At 42.6% G+C, this 13,924-nt stretch overlaps 1 protein-coding gene across 1 annotated transcript in view; it reads right to left on the bottom strand.

Moving 5' to 3' along the window:
• LOC147707020 (meprin A subunit alpha-like) overlaps window positions 1-13,592 on the bottom strand; it is a 90,899-nt gene extending 77,307 nt beyond the window's left edge. The window contains exons 1-7 of the mRNA XM_086926245.1: window positions 13,438-13,592; window positions 13,329-13,353; window positions 13,187-13,240; window positions 10,689-10,729; window positions 10,530-10,605; window positions 6,124-6,241; window positions 1,440-1,615 (exon numbers count right to left, since the gene is read on the bottom strand). Coding sequence (XP_086782371.1) covers window positions 1,440-1,615; window positions 6,124-6,241; window positions 10,530-10,605; window positions 10,689-10,729; window positions 13,187-13,240; window positions 13,329-13,353; window positions 13,438-13,506 — 559 coding nt within the window. The 5' untranslated portion in view covers window positions 13,507-13,592. The remainder of the gene's footprint in view (window positions 1-1,439; window positions 1,616-6,123; window positions 6,242-10,529; window positions 10,606-10,688; window positions 10,730-13,186; window positions 13,241-13,328; window positions 13,354-13,437) is intronic.
• Between the last annotated feature and the right edge of the window lie 332 nt (window positions 13,593-13,924).

The following is a 13,924-nucleotide window of genomic DNA, read 5'->3' as shown; positions in this document are numbered from 1 at the left end:
GTCCCCACCTCTCTTGTTGGTGATTCATCATCTCGCCCAGGGTGGGGCCTATCAAGATAAGACACTCCCTCTGTCAAAAAGCAGAGAAATGTATCCAGACTGCCTCCCAGCCCAGATCACCTCCTGCGGTAAAAGGATCCAGCCTGTCTATGGGAATGCCAGCATTGCTACCAGGAATCATCCATCAGGCTACTGCCCTAAAATACCTTTCTTCTCTTGATGGGTGTCTTTTCCTTTTTCTGGGAAATTCTATGATCACTATAGGGGTTGGCAGGCTCCCAGATTTATAGGAATCATCTAGGTGAATGTAATTGCTGATACATTTCACAGTGTTATAATGATTATTTTTTCTAGGTTTTCCCAAGCCATATTTGGTAAATATTACTTTAGTACTCAAAGTACGCCTCGGCAAAATGGAAAGGTCACTTCACACACATTTAGAAAATGCTACTTTTAAAATCGGCTACTCCAGAGACAGGCCAATTCCTTACTCGGTATGTCTCTCTATTACATGACATGCACCCAGGCCTTGTGGGTCCCAAGGCACTGCTTAGGCATGACTTAGCTCATGTTAAAAGTAGGTGTTTCATCATTTCTAGGTTTACTGTGACGTGTTGACTACAGCTTCAGCTCACAGCAGCTCAAGGTGGCAGGGGCAACCCTTATTCCATGCTTGTGGACTCACTTATGTACTTGATGTAATACTACAGTTCAGCCAGAAGTGACCACTTGGTTTTTACGCCACTGGTGTGTTTTCGGGACAGTATTTTCTTTGGTTTATCTTAAGAGTCATATATGGCAATTAAAATGTGTTATTTTTGCCTTGTTTAATGGAAGAGCATGTGCACTGGGTGGTGTTTAGCAGCCTCACGAGCTCAGAGTCAAATATGACAGTAGATCCATTCAGAAAAAAGGTAGAAGTCAAGGAAAAAGATCCACTTTCTTACAGAGCTTATTTCCCATGCTCTTCTCGCCTCAGTTACTATGAAAACATATACATGAAGATGTTGCCAATGTTAACTCTTATTACTTGTATGTTGTCTTCTGTATTTTATGTGAATTACAGCACATCAAAACATGCACACGTCAAGTATTTGCCATATAAAACAAATGCGCGTTTTGCAAAATGTGAATAGATAGGTGCATAATAAACAGACATAATTCATGTTTTATTACAATAAGCAATAGGAGAATTTAATTTAATTATCACTCCAGAACTAGTTATAAAGTTATTTTCTTAATGTCTCTTGCTACTGCTATTACCCTTAAATGACACCAAAAAAAGATTTTAGAATAACAAAAAAGACTACATGTAAAGTATGTGTTTAGTTGTGATTTACTGATGTATAATAGCTAATCCAGGATATATTAAAAGAAATAACCGGTGACACAATGACTTCATTGTGGAGGATTTAGAATCAGAGCAAATGTTAACTAACCTGGCTCAATTTCATTCCACCAGATCTGCACATAGTCATCGCGGTCAGTCCGTGATTGCTCATGATAAAATCCCAAAGCGTGCAAGAGCTCATGCTCCACAATTGACTTGGTGTCACATCTTTCACCAATGGAAAGGACTTGCCCTGTCCCAAAATCTCCAACATAGGACCAGCATCTTTAAAAAGAGAAGACAGTACGTTTTAACCAAGGGTCTCAAAGGCAATCTAAAAGTTGACATTGATCTTTAAATTCAGCCATTCATCGTAGTAGCTGCAAAAAGTGGAATACCTTAGACACAACATACTATTGACAATCACGATTTTGAACAGAAACCCAAAATCAGAAATTGCCTTTTCTTATCTGGTTAAAGGGAGTATTTTCAAAAGGGGTTGTATGGAGTGCCGCACCCCCTGAAACTGGTTATTCTTGGGTTGAGTGTTCCGATGCAACCCCCCATAGGTTTTGATGGAAAGCCTGGTCTACTAAAATTGTAGACAGGTCTTTGTGCTAAAAAATAATACCTCTTTAAAGCATGTTTTCATTTCTCCTAACCCTTCCAGCATTGCATGTGTACTGTTCTGGATAGCACACATTCAAAGTGGGAAAGGTTTTAAACATGTCTAAGCATAGTGCTTTACACTGGAAGAGTATCCTTCTAGTGTGAAATGCTATGCTAGATATCACACACACACACACTTGCACAAGGGGCAAGGGTGTGTGCGTGAAGCAAGGTAGATTTAACCGCGCTGGTGTAGGGGGAGAAAGAAACAGCATCACAGCTCAGTAGAACTGGCGCTGTTCTGCACCCTCTCTCTAACACAACGTTTGTTGCTCTACTGCATTGCACAAAATGTTAGTAAATTATTGTAAATAAGATAGTCCTTTGAGACCCGATGATGAGTAGATAAATATTGTAGATTTATTGTTAAGATAATCACATCAGTAAATCACAGGAAGATGGTAAGTCCATTTGATGCCCCACCAGGAGCAGCCTCTGTCCTGCTCAGCCTGCACACTCCAACTGTCACTCCCCAGCTCACCAAGTACCCAACACTCCATGACATCATCATACATCCAACATTCCAGACATCCTCAGGCATACCAACACTCACACTGGCTGAGCAGCAGATAAGGAAACCATAGAGAAGGGAAATGCAGCAGTAGATTATAACACATCCCCCTCCCTAAGGAAACCAAACACAATGAAGGATAAATAAAGATGCATGAAAATACATTGAGCAAATGAATCAAGTACATATAACAAAGATGAAAATGTAAACCAACTCAAAAGCCAATGAAATCACACACCTTGAAACACAATAAAAGAGATCCCAGAAAGCATTAAATTTAGACAGTATAATAATCAATCCAACATAACACAGGTAAAACCCCAAAAACACAGAAAGAACCATAACCAGGTATAACCTAAAATTGCTACACACAAACATGTAATAAGTAAGAAGATAGAGAAAACTCACAAGAAAGTGTCATCTGCAACACAATCTTAACCAAGTTAGCACTTAAAGAAAGTACAGGTAAAACCATTCACCCACAAATCAAACAGTGAGTGTACATGCAGATAGCACATAAGGAGAGTACAGAAAAACCATACGCCCATAAACCAAACAGTGAGTCTACATGCACTTAAAGAAAGTGCAGGAAAAACCATTCATTCACCAACCAAGCGGTGAGCAACATTTAAAGAAAGTGTAGGAAAAACCATTCTTTCACCAACCAAACGGTGAGCAACACTTAAAGAAAGTGTAGGAAAAACCATACACTCACCAACCAAATGGTGAGCAACACTTAAAGAAAGTGAAGGAAAAACCATTCACTCACCAACCACACGGTGAGCAACACTTAAAGAAAGTGTAGGAAAAACCAATAATGAGCACTGCACCCCAAACTCAGGGCAACCCATACCAGAAAACCACGCCAGACCAAGTACACGCCAACCCAAGTATGCAAGCAAGAACAATAAACACAACACATACTCTTCTCCTCTCTTCCCTAGAAATTTAAAAACAAACAGAAAGATCCTGCGACAACTGCAATATGCCCCCATTACAATATTGTAACACCCAGTTGTAAATAGGGACAAAGCAACAGTAACAAAACAAATTAAAACAAAAAACGTGGTCACCGTAGTCTAGGACAGATGAGCGATACCTCACCCGAAATTCTTTTAGGCTCTCAACCAAAGTCCATGTGCAGTCCATGTGGTACAAGCCAGAACCAGTGTTATCAGATGCACGCTAAAGCGCAAAAAGTACCACAGTTCAAGACTTGACGACAACGATCAGTAGGCATTACACATTCAAGTGACTTCTGATGACCAGCGAGGGTGTCCTCAGCCAAAATCCCCGAGCATGGAGTCAGTGGCTCCAAACAGTGCACAAGGTAAAAGCCCAAGAAATCCATTGTCGTGTAGCGGCATCAAGAAGGACACGAAAATCCTGCCATCCATTGTCACAATCAAGCACAGCATCCCGAGACAAATACAAGTGAAGAGAAATCGGATAGACATCGTAAATGAAGTTGGGACACCAAACCTATATCCAGAGAATAGTTAATCTAAACGTCGTGATCCTCAGCGAAACTAAAGGATCCTTCCCAAAGTGCCAAGATGGCCGCCAGTGCGCCGTTTAGCATTGTTTTCCAAAGGAAATAGGTCTCATCTTTACCCATGAATCCCCATCACCAACACGCTGATGAACTGTAAAGACGTCATCAGTTGGACTCTAACAGGGGAACCGAGAGAAGCTCCGCTGACCAACCGTCACCGACTCGACAAACGGTGAGTTGACAAGCTTGAAAGAAACGCTGGCCCGATTAAAAATATGAAGTCTCTTCCACTGCCAGGACGCCCTGCGGGCGCAGACCCCAATCTCTCCACTGGCAATTGATTTTAAGATGAAAAGTCTCTTCCACTGCCAGGACGCGCTGCAAGCCCAGACCCCAATCTCTCCACCGGCAAATGAACACTGTGCGAGACGACGCTCAGCCCCCAGCCTTGCTCTCACACCCTACACACGTTTACAACACGAAGTGTAAACTCACCAGGTGCCACCTCTTGTCCCAGGTAAATCTCCAAGCTTGAAGTCAGTCCGCTTCACTCGTGAGCACCACGAAGTGAAAACTCACCCCTTGCTGCCTCAGGTCCCAAGTTAGATTTAACGGGCAGCAGGACAGCAGACCAAATAAAAACAGTAATAGGACAGTCAGCAAGTGATCAATATTGAGGAAAATACAGGTGAAAAGCAAGGCTGATAAATCCAAATCTGGTGTTCATAGGAAAGCCAACAACTTTAAACGCTCTGGACTGCAGGCTGTTCTGTTGACTAAGAAAGAACACTGGTGAGGCTTGCCAGAGCGTCGTTTTGATAATCTTCTTTCTTTTAAATTCTGTTACTTCTGTTCTTGTGATTATTCACATCTTTAGTTCCAGGTTAGTCCAAGGTCCATGGTAGTCCAGGTAATCCTTCACGCAGTTCTTTGTCCTCGTCGCCAGTATTATAAATAAGATAGTCCTTTGAGACCAGATGATGAGTAGATAAATATTGTAGATTTATTGTTAAGATAATCACATCAGTAAATCACAGGAAGATGGTAAGTCCATTTGATGCCCCACCAGGAGCAGCCTCTGTCCTGCTCAGCCTGCACACTCCAACTGTCACTCCCCAGCTCACCAAGTACCCAACACTCCATGACATCATCATACATCCAACATTCCAGACATCCTCAGGCATACCAACACTCACACTGGCTGAGCAGCAGATAAGGAAACCATAGAGAAGGGAAATGCAGCAGTAGATTATAACATAAATCTACCCCAATGTGTCAAAGTGCCCCAGACCCAATTAGTGATGGTTCTTGTAACTTGTGCCCTCCCTATGTCAGCTTTATTGAGGCACAGAGTCCTGCTGGCTGCACAACTCAGTTGTCTCCTATGAAGAATGTGGTTGCCAGCTGCAGGCGAAGCACGATAATATCAGGGGCTGACCCTATGATGTTGCATTGAGGGGCACCACTCCAGCCCTCTTTCTTCCCTTGGGGCCATGCACTCACCTTGAGGTGAGTGGAGTGGGGGAGACACGGGGTGCATTGAGGGGCACCACTCCAGCCCTCTTTCTTCCCTTGGGGCTATGCACTCACCTTGAGTTGAGTGGAGGAGGCACGGGGTCCACCCATCCGGCACACTAACGCCGAATCATGTCCTGCATAGAGGAGGGGTAGGGTCCAGATATATATGCTATATGCATGCCCCTCCACATAATCTCCCTCTCTCTTTCCTGCTGCTTATGCAATCAGGATATGGAAGTTAGGGTCACCCAGCGCATGAGTTCTGGAGTATCCTGGACGGTGTGGCCAGAGGTGAGTAGAGGAAAGGAGTGTGGGTTGGCTGGTGCCCTCGCTGCCCCCCCCTCCCCATTGAGGCTCTGTTGTGTGTGGCATTAGTGCCTCGATCCCCCAACTCTGCCCAAAAGCCACTTTTCCTGTGCGCCCATCCCCTGTTTCCTTTGTGAACTGCAAAATATCTTAAACATACACAAAAGTGTAAGTTTACTTTTGTGACTCAGGCCCTCTGTGTCTTGAGAGCCTGGAACAAGGCATAGCAAACCATAGCAAATGACAAAGACATTAGTAGAAGCAAATCTTGTCTAATGTCTTGATAACACTTACCCACTCTGCTTCTGAAAAGTGATGTATGTTGGCTCTCCTTCGTAGGGTTTAAAATCTACACATGACTTCAGGCGGTACATTTCGAAGGCTTTAAGAATGACCCCTTTGGCATTAAGATCTGTAAAACACGACATATCTGTTTTAAGTATCTCAAATAACCTGTGCACTGCTTTGAAAATAAGACAAAGGGGAACTTTCTTACAAAATGGAATGTCCTTCATAAAACATCATATGGTTAGATTAATTATTTATTACATTCCTGTCAAACCTAAGTCATGTCTTTCTATATACGATTCACTTATGAGATACATATCTTAATGTATGATGATTCAGTGTCAATTGCAATGCAGGCACTTCATCTGAGGTTGAATGATTCTGCAGCATGAGGTGTGAGTAAAATATGTGTCTGGGTGGGGCCAAAACTCATTCTATATATATCTTAACTCATTGGTAACAATGGCCCACATGCATCAATATTGGCATTTGCGAATTCTTATTTGTGAAAAATAGCGATTCGCAAATAAGAATTCGCAAAAGCCTATGCATCATTTTTCTCGCAAATTTTATGCGATTCGGTAAAAATCGAAATTTTTACCGATTCGCATGAAATTTGCGATTTTTCAATTGCGAATTCGCAATTCCCATTCATTCCTATGGGCTAAAAGGCCCATAGGTATCAATGGGAATTGCAAATACGCAATAGAAAAATCGCAATTCATGAATGCATTTCAAGGGTGGCGAGGGGGGTCCAATGAACCCCCCCTGCACCCATGAAATGTACTTTTCAGTACAAGTTACATACACACATGTCCTAAGGACATGTGTGTCTTTAATTGAACAGTTTAAAAAATGCAATTTTAAGCATATTTAAACCATTTCGCAAATTACCACGAGGTTCAACCTCGTGGTAATTTGAACTTCCAGTTTCAAATATCGCAATTTTGTTAAAAATGATGCATTGCTTTTAAGGAATCGCAAATTTGCAATTCCTTAAAAGCAATCGCATTTTTGGAATTCGGTAAAAATACCGAATTACTCAAAAGTTTGCTGCATCCCAAAAACATATTTAGGAAGTGCAAACGGCCGAATTTGCCGATTCGCACCGTTTGCACTTCCTAAACACGTTGATGCATGTGGCCCTACAGGTCTTATGGCCAGCTGCTGTCAGCCGGACCTACAAATGTACATCCTCTTCATTAAATATATATAAACGTTTCAACAAGATTGCACTAAAACAGAGACCTCTACATATACCACTTATCTAAGCTGTGTATCTTAGCCTTTTACATGAACAAAATTATTTTGAATGAACAAAAATTCATGCAGGCGCGTAAACCTGTGGAGCCGTGTTCATTATGGAATGCCTACACCTCTTACAGCTACAAGGGTGTAGAGTTGTAGCATCTGCTGGCTCACAGTTTTTCACCCAAAAATATAACTGCATGCTATGTAGGGGCACACCTTCAACAGAAAACAAGCTCTTGTGTATGTTTGTGCAGATTGGTAGAGATGGGTTGATCACATGTACTTGTGGTGCATCACAAATGGAGGACCGCGTTGTTTCATTCATCCGCATTTGTAGTATATTTCTAGCTCCTACTTGATAGTATTTGAAAGGCACATGGAAGGGAATAAAAGTAATCCTTCCCCGCCTACACCCTTCATTTTTTGATGTGTGTCAGCACTGTGGCCTGACAACACGCCATCCATCTTCTTTCTGCAAGCAAGCCTTCACTGTACTATGGAAGAATTGGCAACGGCATCAAAATTTGCAGCTTCATGATCTCTACAATTTGGATTCACTGCTAATGTTCCCCCATTCTTCCTAGCATAGAGTTGTACTACCCTGTAAAGTCTGGGCCTTAATCTTACCATATCAGGTTTGGAGAAAGCACAAGCACTTTAGCACCGGTTAGCAGTGGTAAAGTGCACAGAGTCCTAATGCCAATAAAAACGAAGGGGCAGATTTACAAACCCCTTGCACCTTATATTTTGTGATGCAGCAGCGGCACAAATCCTGCGCCATGGTGCGGGGTACTTACAACGTGACGCATCTTGGAGATGCGTCACGTTGTAAAGCCCTGCGCCACATGTAGGCGTTCCTGGGCAGGGGGGTGCGTTCCGGTGCAGGAACGCCTCCTAAAAGTGGCTGAGTGAAATTTCACCTAGTCACTTTTAGGCCCATGCTGCGTCAAAACCCTGCGCCTGCCTGAAGCAGGCGTAAGGATTGACGCAGCATTAACTAGATAGGGCCCCCAGAGCATTGCTGGAGCTATGCCGCGCTTGCGACGCAACTCCAGCAATGCGCCACTTTTACGGCACAGATGCGTCACGCATCTGTGCCGTTTTTGCCCCATGGTGCGCCGCATTGTCAATGCGGCGCATCCATTATGGTGGAGCTGTGGCGCACAATAACTGGCGCATCCCTGCTGATATGCAGGGATGCGTCAGTTATTGTAAATATGCCCCAAAATTCCGAAAGCTGGAGGGGTTAAGGCAAACAGATTGGGAAAAGACCACACCAAGGATGACTGGTCACACATGGAACCTTTATCAATGCACCTCAATTATTGATACCCTTCCAATACAAAATACTATCCTTAGACATGTTTCTAAATGTTTCCTACTTCAAATCTGTGTTGTACAGTCGAGCACACAAGCCACGTTTCAAAAGTCTGGAGACAAAATCAAAACTTTTCTCCTACTTTGCTAGGGCCACAAGGAGGCTGTCTTTTGGCGCAAAGCTCTGTCTTCATGGAACACAGCCCTTGAAGTTTAGTTTTACCACTGTAAGGGTAGACTTAAATGAGGCACACCAGCTGGGATCTAATCAATCACCGAGAATGTGATCTACATAAATTAACTGGCGATTGTGATTTCATTATGTTAATGTACTGTAAGATCAATATAATACGATTATTAAAAAAGAAATTAACAGACATGTGGTTTGACGCCAAGGTTAGAGAGTTAGCAGTGCACCCCATTAAACTCCAAAGCTAAATGTTGCAAACAAAGGGTAATTAGCACCAGAGAGAGAATGCAGACTAGTTTCAGACCAAGAACAGACTAAGAATGTTTATTCTGACCCAAGCATGTGAGTGCAATGTCCTAATCAATGATTACACAAATGTATTCATGCATAACTAACTGCAGGTTATCATCCAGACGATAAACTTTGTGGAACTTTACGGAACAGCCAACGCAGCAGCAGTAAAACCTAGTACATAAAACCATAATGACATGGATTGTGCTTGAGGTCGCTGGAGCCCCTGGTTGCTCAAGCAGTATCAGCCTGCTGTGGCCACCCAATGCTCTGAGGTCATTAAGGGGTGTTACAAAGAGTCTCCCCTCACAGCCCAATAATGCTAGTAGACAGCATTGATTAGGATCGACCCTTAGCCTCTTTCTCTACATGGGAACTACATTTCTCACTTGCCAAAATCCACAGTGGCTCTAACCTTGCCCTGTGGGGCAGGTTAGGTGCCCCAGCTTCCAATTTATGATCAGCCATCAGAATCCCATGGGGATATGGGGTTTGAAGGTTGTAGCCAAGAAATCATTTTCCTGCTATTCTTCTTCTTTGACTGTGAGCAAAGTGTGGATGTTGATGACGACCTCATTCTTCTGCACCACTTGCTCGCTCGCTGTATAACCGCACCTTGGAGGTTCTTACCAGATGACATCTAAATAAATAATAAGCTGCTCAATGTAGGAAACATCTAGCTCAAATGGCCACAGGCACTATTTTGCAGCAAACAAAGTAGGATAGAATGAAACATTGACATATGTCAGGGGTGTCCATCAAAGGTCCAGGAGAGCTGGACTTTGCCAAGGGCCTTCATTCAGATTAAATATGCACACATATAGTTTATTTGGGAATGTTAGAGATAGGGCATAGATCCAGCCCTCCTGGCCCTTTTTTGGACTTACATCAGACATGTTACCAGTGAACCTCTGAGATCAACTTATCTACTGATTCTGGCTACAATGGTCCAAACGCCTCTCCAGGCTTCACTTTTTTTTTTTATCTGGCACATATCACAAGTTAGTGCCACCTGGGGTTCAGTCCTCAGAGTCACTCTTCTATTAATGCAGACAATTTCTCAAGACAGCTCAGACTGGAGAGTGGTATAAGAAGGCAGTATTTTAACTTTCAAGCAGAGCCAGATTCTATTCAATAGGGTTTTAAATTTGACATTTCTAAAGTTATCAATTTTCAAAAGGTTTCTCACGAATGGTAGTGCAATCACTTAATTAAAATGACAATTATTGAGGCAATAAAAGAACACCTTTTTGTGGATTGTGCCCACTTTTCATTGTACCTCAAAATTTTAAGCACTGACTATTGTTGAATATAGTTTTTAAGAACATCAATTTCCAGGAAGCCTAAAGAATGTTCACCTTACCCAGACTGTCGGTCAGGATGTACGGGATGGGGAAGGTCCATCTGTAGCTCTCGTTCCTCAGACCATTGCGCTCAGGCTGTTCAAGGGAAGGGAGATGTTACCACACTACGACCAATGGATTAAAACACTCAAGTCACTCTTAGAGAAGCCTTTACTTACTGGCATTACGATATCCCCTTGAAACAGACGCTGTCCGAAGGCTGGAACACAAAAATAGAAATATGGCTGTAAAATATCCTGCATTATGTATTAAAAACAATGAAACCCTGGCTCTTGCAAGATCACATGCCCTGATGTTTCTGATATCGGCCATGAGGTCTGTCTTTGTGGTACATCCTGCTCTTAAAACTGTTTTATCTCTAAACAGCTACGCTTCACAGTTAAAGTCTGTTTCACTGTTATGTTTGGTAGAGTCAGCGAAGCTTAGGGAGGTGGCTGACAGTCTAGTCTTTCTTTCAACGAATCCCAATTTCTCCTCTTATTGAAGAAAGAACCACTGTGGCAGTGCTTAATTTGAGCCAGTAGTTTCAGGTGCTCAGCACCGACACTTATGCTGCAATTGGCCTCCTGACGAGGGCCCTGGCACTTACTTTTTTTTTTTTTTTTTACAAATTAAGTACTGCTCTGCGGCAGTCTAGCCTGAAAACTGTTCAGCAGGAAATACTTTTTTGACAATGGAAGTTATGTTTTGGTGTAACCCTTGCACTGAATGCTCATAACAGATTACTGTACTGGTACTCCGGGTCTTTTGAAAAGGAAGAGAGAAATGGCACTTCCTTCAGACTTTGTCATTAAATTAATAATTGCAATGCATTGCCTGTATAAAAGGCACCTCTAATTCCCTTTTTACAGCCGAATTGTGACATCCATAGTTGAGTTATCGCACATTTGGAATTTTAGTTGTACCTACCTCTTATTACTTCATATCTCTTTTTACATCTTGAAAACTGAAACCATGACAATACGGAGGAGATATACGAGCCATTCAAAGCAGTTCTCGGAAACTGGCACATTTATAATAATTTTGCATGCAATATTTTATAGTAAAAGGTCAAACAATCCCCAGTACAGCATATCAGTCTGTCAAGCCAGCGGTTTTGATTACAGTAGCTCATTTTCCACAGGTTGCCCATGTGTAAAACGTTTCTGAGGCTTGAATGTAACCCTGGGCGGAACACTCCGCTATGCTCGCGGAGTGTGCATAGTTTGCACAACTACGCGCTACGCGAATTGCACGTAGCACAGCGCAAAAATGCGTAGCGGGCATTTTTTTCTCGCTCACGGTCCTCTACGTCAAGTTGGCGACCGCGGGCGAGCAAAATCACCATCCCGGTGAGACTTTTTCCCCGTTCACGATCAGCAACATCAAGTTGCCGATCAAGAGCGTGGGAAATAACCTCTCGGCGAGATTCTCAACGCGGGGAGGTCAGGTTTCTCATTGCGAGTGGTCGCGTATGCTTGCGACCGCTCACGATGAGAAACTACCTACCAGTCCGCGTTGAGAAAGCTGCCGCTCGAGTACAAATCTACTCATGCGGCAGATAACGACCGCTTGCTCTGTGCAAGATGCTGTTTTCAATGATTGCACAGTGCGGACAAGCATCCGGCACTGTGCAAACAGTGCGAACAGCATTTTCCCTACCACACTACGCAGTTCGCGTAGCTTGCGGAGTGCACTTTGCGTAGCTACGCGTAGCTCTACTACGCAAACTACACCCAGGGTTACTTGAATGCATACAATGCGCATTTTTATTAATTAACAAACACTTTTGTGACAATCCTGCTGAATGTACGCCTTGTGCAAGAAGCTTATGGATTTATTTTGTGAACGAGAAAAATGTGCCTTTCGGGGCACATTTCCACATGGAGTCTTTTGCCCCAAAAACATTTTGCAAATCATGCATTTCACTAGAAAGCAGATAGTGCTGGAGATGGAAAACATTTACTCTGGAAATCCCAAAATGGAGACAGTGAAAGGAAATGAAGTGGAGAAAAGGGCTGAGTATGAGGGGTGGGGTCTGTGATAACCTATGCTATCTCGGTAAATATCCATTATTTTATGAACTCTAGTGCCACTGGGTTAGGTTGTAATTAGCAACTATTCGAACATAATAGAGTGCCTCTTTAATTGAGTATTTAACGCCAATTGGTAATTTCATATACTGAAAGATAACGCCGAAGTGGGAAATGCATAATCAAATATTATATCATGGAAAAGACTGAATGTAACTAATGCGCAGTAATTCCCGGAATAGCAAGAAATGCGTACATTTGTTAATCTCCCTGTGCTACCACAAATGAATGTGTCCATGTGCAATAACTGGTGCTCATGTATAGCCCTCCAATACCTGCGGGTTGAGTTTGCGCTATATAAAACCGCACAAATAAAAGATACAGAAAAGCCCCCAGGGCCCAGACTCAGCAGCCAATCAGGAGAACTTCACATATTGACCGAGCGAATAAAGAACAGCAAAACTTGCTGTAAAGATGCTGTTCGGTGTTTAGGGCAGCCAAGGAAAATAACGTCCATTGAATGTACATCATATATAATCAATAGTAGATCAGTGAGTTTATGTGTCTAATCATTTTCATAACTAGCACTTATATATGTCTATCCCACAGTGAAAACTATGTTATCGGCCCCTAATGAAACTTACCGCTATTTATTTCAGGGATATCTTCTCGTAATTCACCCGCATCTACTTCATGTTCTTAATAAAATAGAAAAAGAAAGTTTAATATCGCGTTAAATAGAAATAAATGTCGGGTCAGAGCGGGAGTCGATCATTTGCTGCTTACCGTTTAATGTGGGACGTCGTTTAACCTGAAACAAAACAATATATGTTTTAATAGTTTGAATTATTAATACAAATTACTCACGCCAAACCATCACTGAAGAAATGCTTACCGAAAATGCTTCAGATTTTACAAATATTAAAATTAGAAAAATGTATGGTAAACCCCCAGACGAGACCATGGCTGCTGCAGGGACGGAACCGCAGGGCTCTGTTGTTACATGCCTTTTTATATGTATACTTTAAACTTTGAACTGTTTTCCAGAATGAGGCCAATAAACTGAGACAAGTTATTATCTGCAATTTGACAAGGAAAAGGTGTGTTAAACTGCAGAGGCACTACCTTATCGGTAACCCAAGTCCATTGCTTATGAAATCACTATCTGTAGCCAGTGTGCCATAGGCCCCAGTGCAAGGAAATGGACCCCTAGCTGCTGCTTTAATCGTTAAATAGAGTAATAATCAGAGTTAACTGGGTCCCTCCGGCCTCTGGGCCCAGGTGCCACTGTACCTGCTGCACCAATGGTAGCTACGTCCCTGTGTAAAATTTCCTTGAAACCCTGACGGCTCTAGATAATAGAAAGTTGTCCGAATTATGAC

This window comes from Lissotriton vulgaris, chromosome 6, assembly GCF_964263255.1.
Source record: "Lissotriton vulgaris chromosome 6, aLisVul1.2, whole genome shotgun sequence".
Taxonomy (NCBI): Eukaryota; Metazoa; Chordata; class Amphibia; order Caudata; family Salamandridae; genus Lissotriton; species Lissotriton vulgaris.
This window is presented reverse-complemented; position numbering and strand designations above follow the sequence as displayed.